This window comes from Leptonotus elevatus, chromosome 4 (assembly GCF_054856555.1).
Source record: "Leptonotus elevatus isolate MCC_2025b chromosome 4, RoL_Lele_1.0, whole genome shotgun sequence".
Classification (NCBI taxonomy): domain Eukaryota; kingdom Metazoa; phylum Chordata; class Actinopteri; order Syngnathiformes; family Syngnathidae; genus Leptonotus; species Leptonotus elevatus.
Window position 1 is genome coordinate 15,712,253 of NC_141242.1, and position 22,146 is coordinate 15,734,398.

General features: G+C 41.8%; 1 protein-coding gene across 4 annotated transcripts in view; it reads right to left on the bottom strand.

The window, feature by feature from the left end:
* reln (reelin) overlaps positions 1–22,146 on the bottom strand; it is a 109,869-nt gene that overhangs the window by 57,947 nt on the left and 29,776 nt on the right. For all 4 annotated transcript variants that reach the window (XM_086073390.1, XM_086073388.1, XM_086073389.1 and 1 more), the window contains exon 3: positions 5,966–6,104. In XM_086073390.1, coding sequence (XP_085929516.1) covers positions 5,966–6,104 — 139 coding nt within the window. The remainder of the gene's footprint in view (positions 1–5,965; positions 6,105–22,146) is intronic.

Genomic DNA, 22,146 nt, shown 5'->3' on the forward strand with positions numbered 1-22,146 from the left:
TGTGTAATGAAAGACACATTTTACAATACAGATATTCAATAAAAGTATTAGAAAACCAAACATATTTTAAAAATACATTTATTCATCATTTGGTGCAGTTGTTTTTTATTCAGTGTCTTATTTGTATCTATATATAAAAACGTATTTAAAATAAGTTATTAATTTGTTTCTAATAATTTTAATAATTATTTTGTTCAGCTCTTTTTCCTTTGCATTCTTTATTGTTTGTAAATGTGAAGTTGTAAAATTTGTTTGTAATTAAGATTAATAGAAAATTGGAATGTGTGATTCATTTCCTCCTTTTTAACTCTTTGACCGCCATAAACGTTATATAACGTTTAGTAAAAACCTACGGAGGGGCGCCGAGGACGTTAAAAGACGTTCACTATGTTTTTTTTTGTTTTTTTTGGAAACGGGAGGAGGAACGCCTTGGGCAGCTGTGCTGAAAGTATCAAGCAGATCTAGTTAGTAAAATGACTCGTTTTGGCCCCTAGATGGCAGCGGTGACTCTCTTTGGACAAGATTGGGTGGGCCGCCCACCGTGGGCGTCAGTAGAAGACGTGAGGCGGAGCTAGAGTGTTGAGGGGACACTGGCTGATGATGCAACAATGGCTGATGAAGCAACAATGGCGACCGGTTGCAAGCAGCTCACGCTTGAGCATTTTTTTCAAAGACGGAAAGCATCGATCAATACTAAAAAGCGCATTGATGTCGACGATGATGATGATGGTGACTTCGAGCTTGACGCCAAAGTTGGAAGCCTTGACGCGACCGTTATGATCATGTAGTAAGCCTCACCGGCGAGCGAGGCTAACGCCAGAAAACGCGGAGCATAACCGAACACAGGCGGACGATCGGACGATGGAGAGTACCCCGAGTCCAATGCATATTCATTGAAGGAGCGGGTACAGTCTGATCACGGAGAAGACACTGGTTCTGGACTACGATGCCACCATGAATGGAGTGGATAAGATGGATCAGAACATGAAGGACATGAGGAAGCCACACGTAACACCACCGTAACGTAACCGTAACATGATCCTGATAGTAGACGTGATGGCAACACACACTGCAGTATATACTTGCTATTCCCCGGAAAAAACGGCCGGCAAGAAAGTGCACGCGAAGGGGCAATCGCAGTGAAACTAATCTGTTGTGCAAATCATGTTGCGTCTCCTTGCACGCAGGGGAGTGTTACACAAAAAGAAAAACATAATTGTAAATAGTACCACAGTTGCACAAATTTGTAAATAGTTTGCCAAATTGTTGTCAAATTGTTACACTGTTGAATGTAAACAAACGTATTTTGCTATCAAAAAACACTTTTTCATTCTTGGTGGTAGTGTTTTATAGAAGTAAAGCACTATTTAGGTGTTTGTGGCATCATTCATGGACAAAAAGAAGTGTAAAATTCACTAGAGTGCATCAAATAATATCGTTTCACTAAAAGCTTGATTTCTCCGTATTTTGGTCCAAAACAAGCGAATTTGGATAAAACTAACCATTTTCTATTGTTGATTACTAAAGAACGGAATAAGATAGAAACAAACTTTTTTTTCTGATGAAAGATGAAAGTTCAATCTTTCATTTGGTAGTATGTGTGTTTCCATAGTCCAAATAAAGAATTTTCTGTGGACCTTGAAAGATCAGTCAAAATGCTTAAATCGGCTGGCACTCACAGCATCCCTTTTCTGAAAACGTCTGGCAGTCAAAGAGTTAATGAATGAATTCCTCGTTATTTTCCTGCACATCAACTTTTCCTTTATATTTTTTGTTAAATTAAATTAAAATGCAGAGTCAAAACTGAAAATTAGATTTTTTTTATTATTTACATTTAATTAATAACACAATTAAAAAGTGTATATCATTTTTAGCATACTTAATATATATGTTTTCATTTCTACAAATGTATCATTCTATTTCCTTCACATTGCTTTTCTGTATTATTAAAAATTAAATGCAAAAGTAAAATATTTTAATTAACTTCCACATCAAAATGTGTGGTTAATTTTTTGTAAAATTTTTCTCATCAATTTACTTTATCATTTTGGTGTTTATTTTCACTTGCATTATTTTATTGATTTAATGTCAATTCTATTTTTTAACAATTTAGTTTACATTCGTCATTATTTAATGTCTCACATTTTTATGTTTTTTTTTAATCAAACACAAATATAGATAAATAAACATAAATAAACACCCTACTATTGTACTATTGTAAATAACACATTGGATTTTTTTTGCTGGGGTTTTGGAGAGACTGAAACAGAAAAATGCCTAATGAGGGAGAAAGATGATTTCAGATGCAATAGTTTTGTGTTACAAAAACAAATTAAATTCAAGTGACCACTGTACGTCTCCTTAAAAAAAAAACGGCCTTAGAAACTTTCAGGATTCTGCACGTTAACAAATCAAATTGAAGTTTGATTAAAATGGCCATAAAGTCTGAGAGCGGTGTCTTGTCACCAGGTTGCCACATTTGTAGATCAAATAAACCTGAAAATGTGTCAGTTCAGTATTGGAAATGACGACGCGGCCGCCAAGGTCGCCTGTTGATTTTCTCCCAAGAGTTGCATCAGTGCACACCAGGGACGCGTCATTGCGGGGGACAATTTACAAGTGAAGATGGACGCTATGAACTGGAACTTGGGTGTGCGTTGGTTAGAGTGTGACTGGCTGACTTTGATAAGGTCAACTGCAGGGGCCCCTGCCGTCACACAGTCGTGGCCCTCCGTCATCAGCAGTGACACGCCTCTCTGCATTGTCATATACACACTGACACAAAAATACTTGGAAATGCTTCATCCTCATAAGCTGACATGCGCTCAATAGTAAATGTGCCTGCTGGCAGACAGAGAAATCCAATAAATCTGTTTGGCTTTGTGAATATTGTTTAAATAGCAGCTCCGCTTCACCAAATTCCCCCGCAGAATACTTTTTTTTTTTGCCAGTCTGACCGTAAAAGTCTCTGTCAGACAGTCTGCATTCATTAGGGCTTTTTGCGATTACTGCCAAAAGGCTTCATTCTGTTGATGTTTTTGTGAAACACTGATGTGCAATTGGCTTGTTTTTCTTTTCTTTTTTCAAGAGGACAACTGCTTAGGAAAGAGAAAAGAATCAGAATTGACTGTGCCATTTTATGAAGTCTCAAACATGAAATGGCAATGGGGCTTCACCAAGTACATCTTTGTCATTTGATAGAATGCACTTTGCATGAACTTGACTGGTCCTAATTGTTTCAATCCACACTTTTCTAGCACTAGCAGCTAAATACGTCTGACTAACAAAAGACACGTGGCTTGAAAGGCCTACTGAATGGAAAATATCAGTGTCTACCATGAGAGAAGATTGCATGTGCACCAAAGGTGAAATATATTATTTCATTCACAACCACAATAAAGCAAAGCAATTTTGAGATTTTTCTTTCTGTATTTTTATTATTATTATTATTTTGCTGTCACAATTTGTATTTTTATTTTTTCGCAGTAAAAAAAGCATTTGCCACCAACTCCACCATGCAAACCTGCCTATCTGACTACTTTCCTATTAGCCAATTTATTACATGTTTTAAATTTAAGCAGTAAACACTTCAATATTATAAATACACACTACTGCACATGGCACTTCATCTCTAGTTGTGTACAGGCATTATGGTAAGCAGCAAACTGTTATTAGCTGATTAGCTGTTATTAGCTGTTTACTTCACACAGCCAATAGTGATCCGAACCTTTCGTGCAACATCTTAAGGAGTTTATCACCTTCCTTCCCTGACATCAACTCCATAAAAAGCCTTCCTCCCTATCAGACCTCAATTGGAATATTCCAATCATGCTGCTGTTCACCTTCTACTCATGGCTAGCACTAGCTAATTATTTGCTAACATGGCACCTTAGTGGGAGTAGGGCATATGGGAAGGCATCTTAGGGCTTTACAGAAAGCTAGTCAATCACAAAAGTCACGGTTTGGATCAGAGTCACGGATCAGATCGTTTTTGGCAAAGAACAAACAAACAAAAAAAGATAAATAGTAGGCTACTTTCTTTGTCTTCATTTATTTTGTAAAACGCTTTTTCCCATCCAATAATTTAAAAAAAAACTATTCTCAATGTTTAATATAGCGGTTGAGGATTTACAACTTACTTGAATTGCAATATGAGGCAGAAATATTCTTATTTTATAAATGGTCCATGTGTAAAGTTACAAGGTATTAATGGCTTAAAGTTGTGTTCCTAAAATCTAAATGACTATGTTTGACATTTTGAGTTGAATGTTTTTATTTTTAAATGGGCAAAAAATTATGTTTTATAAAATAAATGAAGACCAAGTTCGATATATCTTTTTTTCTTTCTTTCTTTTTTTAATGAAAATACCTCAAAGTGCCATTTAAGGCCCTGGTCCAGAATATTCAAAAATAATTAAAGCAAGAAGGGTACCAGCTGTCAAATTCACTTACCAGCCAGGCACTCGTTGGTAATGCTAACAGATAGCTGCTAGCCACATACGGCGGAGACTTCTGCCGTATCATACAATGGCGGTGTAATTAAATTAGCGATTGAATATGAGTTCGGAACAGCGTAGTGTTGATGTTGGTCGCAACTACAATGGCAATCAAAACTACGATAAAGAAATCCTAAACGTCTAAAAAGGAAGTCAAGCTAGCCATCACGCCACGACGTGGGCTAACTTCAAAGTGAAAGTCCACTAAGGCTATTTGCATTGCCAACAATTTGGTGAACTTTATTTTGAAGTTGGCATAAGCGAAAGCGCCGTGTTACATTGAGTGTATTTCAACTTCATTGACATGTCTGAATGTCTTGGCCGGCTGGTAGCCTGCTACCAACTAGTCATTGACAACTAACGGGGGAAGCGCTGATTTGAACCATTTTAACCGTTCAATCTATTTTAAACATGAATAGCATGTCATTACTGACTACCCTCTGCAGATAAGCCTATTTAAGTGCTTATTATTTGATTGAATGTGTGCACTTGCACAAACGCAGAGTTGAACCAAAGACACAACAACGGGACGCGATCAAGAGACGGGTAGGAGCTTTCTTCACTGAAGGGGTCAATTGGGGCTAGAAGCAGGTTCTTAAATGACTGTCACTCCATTAGTTTAGTTACACGTACGTCCGCTAGCAAGATTCGTGATGCTTGACAAAAATAAACGTGTAAAAAAAATAAAATAATTTTGTTTCTTACACGTCCGTTTGGATCTTTCTTTTCTGTCTGAACATTTGGAGGAGTGAACGGAGGTTTACAAGCGTACACTTCTGTCTTCTCGAGCGTTGCAATGGTGTTTTTTTTGCCGATAAACTCCATTAGGACGGTTAAGAATGGCACCAAGTGCACCTGTCGTTTTATCACTTAAGGCTGAAAGTCGTTTAAACAATTCTTATAAGCTTTAAGGTGTGCAGTTTCGCATACACTTTCAGCACTCCATTCGGCGCCATTCAAATGACGGCTTTGTTTGGGAGCAAGTTTTTTTAAAACTTGATTTTCACACATGCGCAAACGTAATGCCTGATCCGAACCAACCACGGATCAATGATGATCTGTTGGACCACTACAGAAAGCACAAGTACAGGAATTTTAGGGAATACTTGATTTACAGTAAAATTGACATGTAGTTGCAGGTGAATCATGCTTAGGGAAGGGGTTCTTTATGTATAACATTATAAGAGTTTTTATTTTTTTTAGTCCAGTGACCTCCAACTGACTGCTTAGCCTCTTTAGCATCCAGTCTGTGCTCCAACTGAGGAAAGAACTGTCAGCTCGTAAAGTATTCCCACAGTTACTGGGTCAAAGCAAGGCCACACCGCAGTGATGAATAGTACTGTCTTGGTTGGTGTACTGCACGCATGACCGAACAAACCTGCGTATTCATTTGCCAAACCTCGCTTAGCCGTTGAAAACACACATACACACACACACCAAAACAGCATAGTACCCAAAAAGCGACTTACAAGAAGTTGACGCAGCCCGTGCCGGGAGGTGGTGCGATCCAGACAAAGCTGAAACTGGTGGAGGGCTGGTGGCTCACATGGGAGGCGACCACGCTGCATACAAACTGAGTGCCGCTAAACTGACGCTCTGGCATCACACCTGGAAGAAACAGACAAAGACGGTCATCATATTAATGTACCACTGTGTGTTGAACTGTACCTGTGCCATCAGTGCCATATTGCACCTTTTTATTTTATTTTAAGGCCACCATAGCTGGATATTACCCATTTTTTATTTGTGTTTGCAGCAGGGTAAAATTACCTTATCTTATCTACCATACCTTAAATATCTTATCACAAAAAGGCATGCAATGCTTCATCAGATTTAAATAATACGGTTACATCAACCGGTCCCACACAACTATTTAAATTGGATGAATGTTGGATGACTAAAATTTAGCTAATATTCTTAATTTAATACTTCATTACATAGTTGTGGTAAATTTACACAGTGCCGTTATGTTGAATTTACTCAACAACAACAAAATATCAATCCTCATTATGTTGAATTTATTTTTACCACCATTATGTAGAAATTATTTAACACTATTTTTCTCGATTTAATAAAATCGTAGCGCTTTTCCAACTATTACAGCAAACTCAAGGAATATTACATTTTGCTTCACACTTAGCGCTCATTCACTTACTACAGGAGCAGCATCAGGAGCAACTGGTCACTCTAGAGTCAGGTCTTGAACCCACAACCACTGGTTTGGGGGACGACCACTCGAGCACTGATCCATGCAATCCTACTGTAAACCCATATGTTGAATATACTTACCAAATTAGTTTTGAGAGCAGCTGTTTTAGCATGTAAATTGCATGCAAAAACACCTTTGATTGTGTCATCAAAAAAAAAGATGTGTGTATAAAAACACCTTTGTTTTTGCATATGCATTTCTAGTCCATTATACATATGGCCATTTGCTGCAGACGGACAAACAGTCAGACAAGCACAAACGCAGACAATTACATCGAGCATTTTAGGCCAGTTTGGCAGTTTGCTCTCAAAGCTAATTTGTATTTGTATTTCCGCTGTCTTGGACTGTAGGATACCGTTCTCTCCAAACTTGTGTTTGCTAGGTGACTTAACAACAATTGACTTACCACATAAACAATTTCAATCTATACTTGTAGCCCTTACTATCGCAAAAAAAACAATTCTTGTTAACTGGAAAAATAAACAAACTTTGAATATCGACCAATGTATTTAATGGAAAAAATATCTGCCTCAAATAAAAACCAAATGTCAAAATTTAAAGAAACATGGTCTACGTATATAGAATTTTTTAAGCTAAACTTGGATTTTAATTCTGCCTGTTAGCGAGAGCCACAGCAGCGTTATAACTTGCATTGATGTTTCTGTATTAGGCAATTTGTAACTAATGGTTGTGTTTCTATAGTCAGGAACCCGGCTGCTGCCAGCGGGATCGAGCGGATTCACCTCCGATGGGCACCAGGGGTTGATATTCGGATTCACGGCATGCCAGTGGGTTAATTCTGTGGGTGCTGTCCCCCCTGGCTGAGCGTGGGCGGGTCTGCCCCTCTGTTGGCTGCTGGGTGGCGGCTGCGTCTTGGCCGTTCCCTGGGTCTCTTGGGGGGTGCTGCCTTGCGGGGCTTTCCCTGGTGTCGGGGGCGGCGCCGTTCCGGCGCGGTCCGTCGCTCTGGGCCCGGCGACGCGGTTCGGGGCCTGTGGGGCGCCGGGGTGCCCGGTGGTTCCCTCTCCCCTCCCCCTTCCTCCCCCTTGCTGCCTCTCCCTCCTCGCCTCTCCCCGCCCGTCCTCCGCCTCCCTGTCCCTTCTCCCTCGTCACCTTTCCTCCTCCTCTCCCCCTCTCTTTGCGTCCCTGCCGCTGCCCCCTGCCCTTCTTGTCGTCCCCTTCCCCCCTCCCTTCCCCCTCCCCGGTACGCCTTCCTTCCCCTCCCCTGGGCCGGGGGCTCCATCCATGGCCCGGGTCTCGGTGCTACGGGGGCCGGCGGGGGTGGGGGTTGCGGGGTGGGGGGTGCTGGGGCTGGGTTGGGGTGGGTGGCGGGGGTGGATGGGGGGCGGGGGGTCGTGGGGGGGGGCGGGGGTTGGGGGCCGGTGGGGTGCCTGGTGGGCCTGCAGTGCCCCGTCCTGCTGCGTTGGGCCGGGGGCGCGGGCCGTGTTGGGGCGGGGGGCGCTCTTGCTCCTGGGTTTGCTCTCCGGCCGGTGGCCCTGGCGGGGCCCGGGGGTCGTCCTTTGGCGCTGCCGCGGCCTGGGGGGCCCTGAGGTGTTGCGCTTGCTCTGTTCCGGCGGGGTCGACGGCTCCCCTCTTTGGTGGAGATTTTCATGCATGCCAGATCCACCACACCAGCATCTACCGAAACTCAGACACAATCTGTTTCCCCCATCAGGTTATTGAATCGGTGGAGGCTGGTGTCTGCGGATCTCACGCGGCTTCATCTGTCCTTCCTTCCTTTTCTCAGTCTCTCCTTTGGTCTCTTGAGGCCTCTCTGATTTTATGTTTTCTGGATGTGTTGGGGTCTGGATGTTTCTTGGGCTGGGGAGGAGTTCTGGTGGGGGGTGTCTGGTCGGTGCTGGATTTCACCTTCCTTGGTTTTCTTTGGTCCCCTCGGGTCTCCTGGTGTTCGGTTTAGGTGAACGGTATGAGATTTTTTCTAATAGGTTTTCTGGTGAGCTAACAAATACACGCACGCACGCACGCACACACACATACTCACCCACACACACAAAAAAAAATAATAATAAAATAAATAAAATAATTAAAAAAATAAAAATAAAAGAGCAATGATGATGACATTTCCGAATGAACAATACTGAGCTCTTAAAGAAAAACAAAAAAACAAACAAAAAAAAACCTAATTTGTACTAAGTATGTTTAACATGTGTGATTGCAGTAGGACGACATGGATCAATGGTAGCGTGGTTGTCTCCCACACCAGTGGTTGTGGGTTGGATACCTGACTCTTCAGTCAGCATGATAAAGTGTCCTTGAGCCAGATACTGAGCGCCCAATTGCTCCTGTCCTGATGCTGCTCCAACAGTAAGTGAATGAGAGCTAAGTATGAAGCAAAGCTTAATATGCCTTGATTTTGCTCTAATAGTTGGAAAAGCTCTAGCATTTTGATGAGGTTTGATAATTTTTTATTTAACAATATCAGGTCAATTCAACACAATTACTTTTAGTAAATACAACATCATAATGTTGAGTAAATTCAACATAACAGCATTGCGTAAATTCAACACAACTATATAATGTAGAATTAAGTTAAGAACATTAGCTATATTTTAGTCACCTCACATTAATCCAATTTAAATGAAATAGTGGGACCGGTTGACGTAACCGTGTTATTTAAATCTGATGAAGCAGCTCAGTTACCGTACTAACATACTTGGTGTTTTTATTTTTTTTATTGTTACACAGTATATTTATGGGCCATTAGCAAAGAGAAAAAAGGCTAAAGTATGTAAATGTCTCTGCCAACCATACTTTGATTTTTATGTCAGTATAAGTCAGTATATGTGAAGCAAGCATGTAACGTAGCAGAAATAGTGTGTATAATCTCTAATGAGTATAAAAAGTAAATGTTCAACTCCAACACCGACCTAAACTTTTCACCGACTGCGCAGTTGTTGTGTGGAATGGGACAAGCGATTGTGTCATCAAAAAAAAAGAATGTGAGAAATTGTTCTTTTGTGTCTAGGTTTTATTGTCCTCAGATGATGTCTTTGACCGACACCGAGTGATGTTTCCCCATCCTCTGGTATCCCAACGTTTGATTAATTAAAATGTTTTCACTCACCCTTGCAGATAATTCATATTTTCTTTTCTATCTTTCTTTGTCCGTTCCTCATTCATTGAGTCCTAACCTTTCTCCCCTTTCGCGCCACCTGACATAACAATGCTTTTATTTATGAGGGTCCATGTTGGTCTGTGATTGCACCAGAGAAATTACATCATGCACGTAATCTTCATATCACAGGGCAAAGGCGCAATCCTGGATGATTCATCATTGGCGATGCAGACATTTAGAGAGCGTTAATATTTTACCAAAACGAAATGGCTTTCTAGTGTCAGCAGAGAAGCATCTGGGCCTTTCAGTAAATACACAACTGCCGTAAATAATTTATCCGCAAAGATAATTGTGTGATAATTCATCGTCTTTCTACGTCACGAAGTCGCCATTTGGAGGTCAGCATTTATGCACAGCAAACAGGAGGGTTAAAAAAAAAAGAAAAAAAGTGTCTTCAAATGACAAGGATGTACTGCGAACTGTTTCACCTGCACATGCGACCCGGCCCTTCCCCATTGCACCCCTCAGTTGTAACTCAACACACTGAGAACATAATCATGCTCATGAAATGATTTGTAATGCTGAAGCTGTAATGTCCCTGAATCACCGCGCAAATCATTATGCAAAATCGTGTATGTGCGACTCAAAACAAATGACTTCAAGGGAAACCATTGCAGCCATTGCTGCCCGTAATAATGTTCACCCCACAATTTACATTTGTGAATAATACTATGTTGACAGCACTATAAATGTTCCAATTCAACACTGCTAGCTGCATGTGAGTATCTGTGCTTTGCATCTAGTACATTCGCTAACTTGTAAACTTTCTGTGTAAAGAGGAACCAACTCTAAAATGGATTGCTGTCTTAATTCTGTACAAATATTTGGGGTGAAAATATTCCTGTAAAATCACACAAAACTTAAAAGCCTCGCGTAGAACCACTTGATTTATGCCAATAATCAATTGATAATAACATATGTGGGGGTGGTGTGGCTCAGTGGTAGAGTGATATCCCAAACTAAAGGTTGTGGGTTCGATTCAAATCAAAGTATCCCTGAGCAAAATATTGAAACCCCAGTTGCTCCTGATGATGTGTCATCAGCAGGTGAATGAGTAGTTGAATGTGAAGCCCTTTGGTGGCCTTGTAAGGTGGAAAAGTGCTATATAAACGAAGTACCATTTAGCACATGTGATGCTACGCAAGCACATGCGACGTGTGATTTACGACACGTGACAACAAGCACTCTGGGAAGCTTATAGCATATAAACACAAATGTGTTTCTTACTTTTAAACTGGATGTGGCACATTACAATTATTGTAGAATGACTATACTAGGCTTATATACTTGCTTTCAACACAAACACTATTTGGAAGAATACATTTTTTTGTTTTGGTCCCACTCTAAATAGAGTCAAATTGACACTTGGAAGAGAGTAAAATTAAAAATAATAATCTTCTTCTTTTCCTTTCGGCTTTTCCCTTCAGGGGTCGCCACAGCGAATCAGTTGCCTCCATCTAACCCTGTCCTCTGCATCCTCTGCTCTCACACCAGCTACCTTCATGTCCTCTTTAATAATGATAATAATAATAATAATAAAGTCACTCAATGATTGATGAACAAACCCACAACTTAAGGTTGGGAGATGCCAATCTACCCCCTGAGCCACGCAGCTCCTGCTGTGTGTTAGTAGTATGTCAAGAGACCAAAAACACTGTGTTTGGTCTCCTCTTGGATATAAACAAACAGTAGGAGTGGCATCCTTATTAACCCTTGAGTAACTTTTATTTTTCAGTTCTTTCCTTCTTCCAAGTGTAAATACTCCAAAACTAAATAAAGTCAAATTTCCTCTACAGAATTTACTGTGGTTTTAAGATCAAATGCCAACAGTTAAAGCTTTACATGGGCACCAGCGGGTGAGGAGACACATTGGAGAGAGACACACGGGAAAAGAGAGAACAAGAAATGGTTGCAGAGAAGGTGAGGTGAAGATGAAAAGGAAGACTGACGCACTCCAGGACAACTCAGAAAATGTCTTTTCCCATTGGAAAAACACGCTGGGGCATAAAATGCAAATAACCAAACGAGTCCTCTTTCATGTTGAGGAGCGAGTGGGATAAAAGATCACTATTATTCAATGAAATCCAAACAGCAAATGTTTCAGTTCAACAATGTGCGCTTTGGAGTGCCGACACGCTTGGCTCTGCACAGGCGGATGAGCAAAGGAGGAGACACAGGCGCTTTCATCGCTGTGAAATGCAAATATATAACAAAGTGCTAAGCCCCTGTGACCGTACCCTTGTTCATTCACTCTTCTATTCGATAACAGAGAAACATATGATATTTCAACAACTGATGTCGAAATCTTTCAACTTTTCTGTAAACTACTCATTTACTGTAAGTGTGACCCAGACAAAGGTGCTAACACAGGATTGCTTGGTCAACGTTTTTCAGTTAAAAAATAGTGCATGAATCATACTGCCAAATTCAGGTTGCTGAACATTCATGGGAGTTAAATTCAACATGTTTTTAGAATTTGTTAGACCACTTTGGTCAGTTTAAGACCTTGAGAACTATTTTGGTGACCGGCATAAATCCTGCACTGGCGGGTTAGAACCGATGCTGGCAATTTCACAGATCGTAGGCACTGTAAGGTGGGGCTGCGCCAGTGTGGGTGTGGTCAAAGCCGCCTTCAATCATAACCAAAGTGGTTCGTTTCATTCCCTTTAAATGTGTCCTCTTTGGCATCTGCCTTTTGTGATACAGCATTTTCATTTGCCTTCTTTTTTTCTCACTTTGCAAAGCCAAGCGCAAATCAAGTCAACTAAATGGAGTGAGAATCTCCCGACGGAGCAGATGGGCGAACGGTGGCTCGGCCTGGCACTGACTTTGCGATGCAAGAGCAGCAGGAGCCTGCGCACTGGCACTAGAAATCATCGTTAGAGAGGCACCGTTCAAATCCGTGTGCACAAATGCAATTTATACAGTAAGCACCATTTCGCATCTGGCTAGAAGCTAATATCTTATAAGGTCATACACTGATGTTAAAGATAAAAGGTAAAGTCTAAAATTTGAAGTATTTATAGCTTTGAGGTCATTATGAAACATTTCAGTTGTTTACATGCAATCTCCAGCAAATCCATTTAGCTGGCACACATTTGCATTCATTGGGATACAAGCAGACACCACCAGGAGCGCTTTCATAATCATGAGGTGAGATGATGAGATGATTTGATTTATTTAATAGAAATCCCTCCTTGATTAAACAGTCAACAGTCATTTTAAAATGCAAGATGAATCTTTATGACGCAAATGTATATCTCCAGGTTCACTTTGTGTGTTTATCATGTATGCAATATCACACTGATACAATCGATAAAATCCCAGGTAAGCCTATTATCAACTCGTAATTTAAAACACGTTGGATCGTTCTAATATATAAAAGGGCTGTGTATGTATGGGAATCCTCCAACATGGAGGCAGAAGGCTCCTGTCAACATATTGACGAGAAGGCCACACAATGGTGACATAAATGATACATCACACAAGCCCTGGCAGCTCCAGTCGGGTCCCCATACACTTTTGTGCTGCTGAATGAGCCCATGTGATATGTGTATGGCTTTGTGTGTTGTGCTGCATTCAGCCATTCTTTAGTCTCATGGCCACGAACTTGATTCGGCTCCGCCATTGGCTGGAACGGGTATCCATCTCTGTTTGTACCGCAGAGAAGGCTCAGCGCTCGTGTGGCGAGGTGCGACGCTGCCAGGAAGAAGCTGTGCATTAATGTGGGTGGTGAAAGATGCCAATGGTCCGCCAATGAGGGGATACGGCACATTGTGGGAAAATGTGAGCGGAGAAAAGGACACCTGGGGGTGATATGCTAACTGTGCATCATCTAGTCTAAAACATAAAAAAAAAAACTACAGGAATTGTCTTTTATCCTAATAAAACACATTTTGAAAGGACAATACTCTAATTCAATACTTTTAATTTAGCTCCAATGTCTCACAGCATCCTTTATAGATTCCTGAACACAACGCCACACATGTACACGATACAAACATAGCCATTCATAGTTGAACCTTTTCAAGTTTTATTACAACATACCTACTGTCAAATACTAAACAACACCAAACTAAAAAGTGTAGACTAAATAACCGCTTATACTTATCACCTCTCTGTGGTGTGTTCTTTCAAGAGCTACAAGTCTTACGAGCATAAATGATGAATGGAGCGAGGTGAGGCATAATAATATTCCCCCTGAACTCATGTGTCATCATTGAAATTAATGTTGTTCTGAATGAATCAAAGTGTTGTTTTGGAGCTGCGCCCTGTTTGATGAATGACACTTTCACCTCTCTGCGCAGCCATTACCATCCATCTCGCCAGCCATTTCCCAAACACACATGCAAATACGTTATGTGCTGAATATTTATATGTGTTCATGCAAGTAGATACACAAGCATTCCACTTTTACTGCTCGATAAACAGGAATGAAAATGTTGAAAAGTCTGATGAACAAAATTTTGGGGCAAAAATATTCCTCCAATGCTGTAAGACAATAAGACGTTTTTCTGTCCTGTTATAGGGGGGGGGGGGGGGGACACAATCACAGAAATGTATCTTCATCTACAACGCATTTTAGTGATCTCCCACTCTCAGCTGGCAATTTTACAATGCCTGGGCAGTTCATAAAGATTGTATAATGGCAAGGTTTGACTGGTGTCCCAGAAAAGGATTTAGTCCAACTTCAGAAGTTCCAATGAAATAGTTTACAGGGATTATAGATGTAAAGGTAGAAGCTGACAGAGGAAATTTGACATTTTGAAAAGAAGCTTTGTGAATGTTAAACAGAGGTTGGCGCGTCAGTGAATTTTGACGGTCCGTTATTCATCAAAGACCAGGAAACCAGTCCGAAGCCAGACCAAATGTAATCGTTGATCTTTCAATCTGTCATCCCTATTGTAACCGCACTTCAGCCATAGCTAATTATAACCGCTATTGTAGGACCGTCACAAAATTTCACTGGTCCATCAGGCCGTCACTCCCTCATTGCTATTATTGTGATGAACTGGTGAGGGGTGACATTTTTTTTTATCATATAAACAAACTTTAGCAAGTCAGTAAGTGGTTTTCTGTCTCTACGCCAAAAATGTCACAATGTGTGGAGTACGGTTGTACCAATAAAAACAATATAGTCCTTCAGTTGGTATTGATTACATTTCACTTTCCTTTCTTTGATCCTTCCTCGGGTCTCCTGACAACCTCACGACTCTAGCTGGATTCTAAAGTATTCGGTTTAGGTGAACGGTATGGGATTTTTAATAGGTTTTAGGTGAACTAATGAGTACACACTCACATGCACACATACACGCGCACATACAAAATAAAAATAAAAATAAAATAAAAAAGACAGAGCAATGAAGATGACATGTCGAATCTGTAAAAATACCGATTGAACAATACTGAGCTCTCAAGAAAACAAAACAAAACAAACAAAGGTATTGATTACATTGATGGACGAAAACCCACTTCCGTCAATATTAGAAGTTTCCAGTCAATCGTCAAGAAAACGGGTGGATTGACGAACCTTCCGCCAGTATTGACGGAATGCCCACCTCAGTGTAAAAATGGTTGACTATTACTCCCTCAAAACAGTGAGGGTATTGAACTCTTGTGTGTTAAATTCTTTCTCATAGGTCATAGGCTATTTAACTTAATTTTAACTGCCACATTATTGGCTTGAACTCTGATTTGATTATCTTTTGATGTCTCCAGGTCAAGCTCAAGATGAATACATTATATAATCAATCAGGGTGAAGTGTGACTTAAAGGCCATGTTGGAGTGACACGACTTGGCGCTGGTGGACTGGAGCCCGTGTAGGAGCACCCATGGGAGGTCGGCCAACTGTGAGCCTGAGGAGAAACTTTCCACACGGGGGTGGCAAAGTCACCAAGTTGCCGTTCCTCTTGTCCTTGTGCACCCACTTTTCCTCCATCCCGCTACACGTCCAACCATCAGTGACAGCCATGAGCCTTCTGTGGATATGTGTCACCGTGGCTTGGCAGGCACACATCACAGCAGCTTCACCGGCAGGCGCCAAGGCTAATTTGATTTTTAATTCAATGCGACTCCTCGACTAATAGTTTGAACCGGGGATTAATTAATCTGATTTGACTTGTGCTAATTCCTGGCACCCACGTCCGCGGACCGCCAGACAGCAAATAAACAAACTGGTGGGGCTGCGCTCTCGCAGGCTGTGTCCTGACATACATGTTGAGAATGAATGACACCCACGGCGACAGGTGAAGGGCCAGTGGAAAGCCAAGGGGAAGCAAAGCATGTCGCCCCTTGCGCCGCAGCATGTATGTGACATGCTAATTGCGGTTTAGTGTAATTAATTGTGAATACGAACGAGGTTTGGAGCTGAGAGGCAGCGGACTAATCATGACTCCATCCTGGCTCTGAAGGAGAGCGAAAAACAGAAGAGGTTAAAAACTGTTTTTACTGACAAAATATGGGTCAGATTGAAACTGAGTGAGCGGAGGGGTTCTTTGAGGCTTTAAAAGAACGGATGGTCAGATTCGATCCAGTCCTTTTGGGGTGAAGAAATCTGTAGAATCACCACACGTCCTCCTCATCTCGCAGCAGCAAAGAACACTTCAACTGTTTTAACACTCCCTGCAAGGGAACTTTAAATATGAATAGAGCTCAGAGGCCGAGAAGGCTTTGTAAAAATCACTTTTGCCGCGTTTGCACGCCGAGCCCACGGGTGCCCACTCACTTTGAAAGGTGCATGCGGAGGTATGGAAGATGACGCCACAGAAGACACACTTCAAAGCCAACTTGCCTTTTGTGCTGAAACTGACGCAAACTCGACAGCGTGCACAGAAATACGAGTCTCGGAGTCAAATGCCATCTATATTTCTACCTCTCCTGCTTTCTGGCATGGAACCAATCTCTCAGTGTGGCAGAAAATAACTCCAGCTCAAGTGAGACCACACACTGGAGCCACGGCCCACGCTTGCCGCTTTCCGAGAAAATGGACACGACACACATGCTTTGAAATCAATCACAGGCGGTCTATCTTCTGCCTTGTTTACGCGCAGGAAACACGGTAAAGCTTAAAATGCACTACAGGAGAAGGAGAAGAAAAATGTTCTTAATAATATACTAATGTTTAGGTTGACTTTCCCTTTATACAGGGGAGAGGTGAGTACAATTGTGCTGGCAGGTATGGCCATCGCTAATGCACTAGTCTGGACTCTGCTCTTGATATCGCTTGAATTAATAATGGAGACGGCTCTCTGAATTCTTTGAAGGTGGATTCGCTTTTAACTGGCAGGCAGGGGAGCTTTGCGCACGGACGGACTTGACTTGTGATGCATCATCACCCAAGCGTCCTTGGGATTCAGAAAATGTTTATCCGCCTGTTATCAGCCTCTTGTCATTGCGAAGGAGACGGAGAGAAGACTCATGAGGAGCGGGCCAGAAAGGCAGCAAGCATTACAACCAGCCGTCCCAGTCGATCTCCCACTCTCAAGTTTGTGCCTCAGAGAACACAAATAACTCCTGCTCCTGACAACTCATTTCATCTTCTGCACTAATGAATCCATCACGAGGAGCCCTGAGCGGGGTAAGGAGTAATGGCTTAGATAAGTCATCATCATCATTATTAACATCCTCACCGCCTCTGCTGCTGCTGCCAGCACCAACTTGCTTCCCCTCTCTTCAACTGCGAGCCAAGCATCAACAGTTTGGGACTCTCAAGAGCTGGTGTCAGCGTTCAAGGTTATTGTAATGAAGGATGTCAGAGCAGATGTGCGCATCTTGAATGCGAGAATGCGTTGTGGAATGAATAGATAAGTCGGAGAGTGTGCGGCGCTCTCGTGGTGGTGCGTATCTATCTGCTCCGTCGCGTATGTGTGTGTGTGAAGAAGTGTAAGTGGCGCAGTCAGGGAGCTGTCAGCAGAGAACCAGGAAGCAGGCTGATCACAGGGAGGCAACGTGTTTGAAGTCTCCCAGGGACTGACAGCTTCGCTCCCCCATGGGAACGCCTTCCTTCGCCCTGCAACATGCTTCCACTACAGCGTTCCTCTTTCCCCCGGCACACACACACACACACACACACACACACACTCAGCAGGGAGCTGGATGATGAGAGGTGTATTAGTAGGGGTGGTATGTTGCGCTCTCAGGGGAGATCCGCGTGAGACTATAGGTAGAGGCTGCAAAACAAGGTTTGTGTGTTTGCGTAAACAGCGACATGATGAGCTGCCATCTCTCATCAGCCCGCATTCAATCGCTTTCTTTGAGAGGGCGAAAACAGACGACCTTCAGTCTTGAAAATGGATGAGGGTGGAAATCAGAATTTAAAAACATGATTGCAAATACAGTGATCCCCCCCCCCCCAAAGAAATGTTCTTCCATTTAGTTTGCCACAACATGCCAGGCAGCACTGAGCTCTTAGATGCAAAGCAATTATGAGCGAGAAGAAAAGACAGAGAAGGCCCCCTACTAAGCAGCAGTAATAGTTATTCTTTCCACAGAGAGAATATATGCCTGTGAGTATTTTTGGTGTTTTCAGCCTCTCAAAAAATATAATAATAACAAAACCAAAATCTAATAATGCGGTTTTTTTAAATCTCAAAAAATCAATCATTTTATACTTTATAAAAACATAAAGTTAAGAATTACCGGTCAATCTTTTTGTCACACTGCAATGTACATTGTGCTACTCAATCTTGTGTACACTTTTGGCCACCTGTGGTCTCTATTCTCGTGACATTCTTCGCAGAGGATAAAAAATACATGCACCATTTGTTTTCAGATATACATTGGGAACAACACAGCCAATTGGTAGCCTGTGTGCCTATGGAGTTTGCAATTGTATGTTAGCAATAAGGTAGTGGAGGTTTTGTGGTTGTTTCAAATAAACAATGTGTAGTTCTGTTCTGTTCTGGAAAGTTCTGGGGAAAAAAGTCGGGTCACTAGTACCTCAAGCCTTGCTTATATGTGTTGTTGACCCCTGTGTGTTACACCCTAAAAACAGATTGGACCTATCTAGCTGGTAGTTACGTGCCCGACAGATCCTTTGGTTAAAACAACCACTCTAGAATGGTAGGTGTTTTCAACCAATATACAGTATATTAATGATTGGGCCAACAGATACAAATTGGTCATTCTGACCAAGATATTGGTTAATCTGTGTTAGAGGCTGACAAATGTAGGCTACCACTGATTGTCAAACCCACCTAAGTGGGGCGAAATTTGTTCTCCGCAATTGACCCAACCCCTAAAGAAGCAGTGAGAAACGCTCGGAAATCATTTGGTGATCTAACCCTCCAATTCCAACCCATAATGCTGAGTGTCAAAGCAGGTCGGCGAATGGGTCCCATTTTTATAGTCTTTGGTATGACCCGGCCAAGGATTGAACCCACAACCTCCCAGTCTCAGGGGAGACACTCTACCACTAGTCCACTGAGCTGGTCATGCTGAGTGATCTATTTAGACACACATTTCCATTTTTAAACACTTTATTATATATTATAATATATTGCAATCAGTTATAATAATTAATAAATACAGTTAGAATACAATAAATTGATACAATAAATATATTTTTAAGTGATCTATCTAGACTTACTTTCTATTGTAACCTATTACATTGGGTGTTTGGCTAACCACTAAAATTGGTATGCCCGTAACCACCCGGAATGGTCAATGTTTGACTAATCTATTGGGTAAGCAAGCCAATGGATTGGTAGTTTTTTTTAACCAATTCATTTCTAGAGTGAAGAGCAATGATTTGAAGCTTTATAATTACATATTAATGACTGTATCAGCAACATCTATACTAATTCCCATTTGCCCGTCTACGGTGTTAGCCCGTTGTATTTTATTTGTTAGCATTAAGCTGGCGGACTTTCGTTAGATGAAATTATATGGTTTGGCTGATTTCGTTTTTTAAATCTCTTTTATTTGACATGTCAGTTTTACTGTAAACTTTAATTGGAAGTAAAAAAAAAAAGCTTGAAGCAAACGCACTTTTCCTGCATTTGTAGAAATGTGAGAATGAGTCTTCTCGTTTCCTCAAAGTGACGTTATACGCCAATCTCCCACTTCTTGACAGCAAGAGCGAGAACAGGTTTTAAGAAATACTTAAAATGTGTGTTTTGATAAGTTTAAATGGGAAACTGAGGTTCACTGCCATCACAAATGAAGGCTACTATATGAGTGTGTCTATTTTCGCTGCGTGTTTTCATGCAGAAACCATTGCAATTTTGACCACACACACCCTAAGCTGCCCCCTCCTCTGCAGGTCAAGGTGCAGCCGAATTTCATCTCTAATAGCTCGTGTGCAAGCAGGAAGCCATCCGTCATGAGGACAGACTGGGGGCTTGATGTCCCTGTCACTAAGCTGTCCGTTTGTCAGCCAGCCAGTTCCATCATACCCAAATGAGCACTGGCCTTAGCCGGCATAAGAGAGCAGTGTCGCAAATGCATACAAATATGCAAATGAATGACAAAATAAACATCACCCTGCGAATGAGCCATCCATCAATGGCCGTGTTGTGAGAGGCTTAGCAACACCAATCAGCCACCCAGACACCGGGTGTGATGGAACGCCAACCCATCATGATCCCATCCGCTTTCTCGCAACCACCCACCCGCCTTTCACCATCTCCTTTTCTTTGCTCATTGCTCGCCATTTGCCCCTTTTTATGCACACTTTGTCCAAATTGCCCCTCCCGCTCAGCACTCATCGCCTTCACTTTAATCTCACCACTTTGCTTTTCTGTGTATCTCTGCAATAAAGACTGGTTCATCCCCATCATTTCAATATTAAGGGAGACTTTTACAAGGGCTATGCACTCTTGTCTTTTTTTTTTTTTACGTGATGGAAAAGATTTTGCAATTACAGCAGTTGGACCATGACACGTTTATTTCCATCAAGGTTCTTGTTTCTGAGGTTTAATCACCTCATCATTGCAGTGCAGTACTACAGCTAACTGTTGTATCAAATGCAAATTTAAGAAAAACATGTCAATTTGGTGTTGTCCTTAATAGAAATCCCCAGAGGATAATGGTTAGACGACTGTGTGCATTCCGTTTGGGAAAGCCAAAAGGCTGGAATGGAAACAAAGCACTCTAAATAGAGTAAACGTCAAAAGGGGAAAAACATGAAGCAGTCGGACGGAATTCTCCAGCAGCTGAGTCAGGCCACACTGAAGTTGCTCTTCAGGCAGCATCTCATCTCACAATAGACCCGAATGAATCTTTTTACACACTAACCCACATAACAAGTGCATGTTGTGAATTTAACTGCTGTGTCAGCATATTTTATGAGGCGGCATATGTCATTCTACACTCCTTCTTTCTTAACCATGTCTGGCTCCCACAATGTTTTTATCTCCAGCTTAACTGATTCCGCACTCGTCATAGCTGAGTAATAACGCCGGCCCAAAAGGTCTGTGGTGAGCCACCCGGCGGCTCGTGGTGAAGCTCCTGACTCGAAGCAGAAAAATGTGACATTGTTCACATTACTCTGTCTAACAGCGCAATTGCTCCATTGGGCTAATTCGACGAGTGGGTGTTAAGTTCTGACGCGGTAAAAAGACAGCTCCCCAAAGCCTCACACTTTTATTACAAATGTAGTATGAAGCGCCTTGTTATTCAGAACGAAAGAAAGCCAATAAAACTTTCCCTTCACTGTCTCCACGCAGTGGCGTCTGTATGTGCGTCTCTCTATCATTCCATGTGACAGAGCCCCCCCCCACCCGAACCCGCCAATAAAAAACATAAAAGGATTGCAGAAGAAGAACAGTGCAACTTGCTGCACTGGTTTAATGAGTTTGACTAAGTGTGACACAATAGAGTGGGGAATGGCAGGCTTGTCTGACCACACCAACCACTAAACAACAGTCTAACACAAACCCCAACATACCCTTTCTTGTCTGTTGAAAGGGGCAATCAAGTCCAAAATGTTCTTCATAATATGTTCTATGCGCCCCCACAAGTCTAAACACAGCATTTTGATTAATATTGTGTTTGTGGAATAATAGGAATAGGAAGTAAGCAGCCAAATCCACCCACATTTATCCATTTCAGGGGGTAGCCATTTTGTCACTTAAATAGAATAGAATGACTTTATTATCATTGCACAAGTACAACGAAATTGAATTTATGCAATCATACGCAAGGTGCTAGCAATTACTATTACCAAAAATAACACACACACCTCACTCAGGTAACGAGCGTCACGGCTCAGCTGTTATGTGGGTTTGGTCACGTGACTTCCACAAGCTGAGCCCTTATGCTGCATTCAAGGAAAGTAGGAAATTGCATTAACCCCACTCGGATTGTC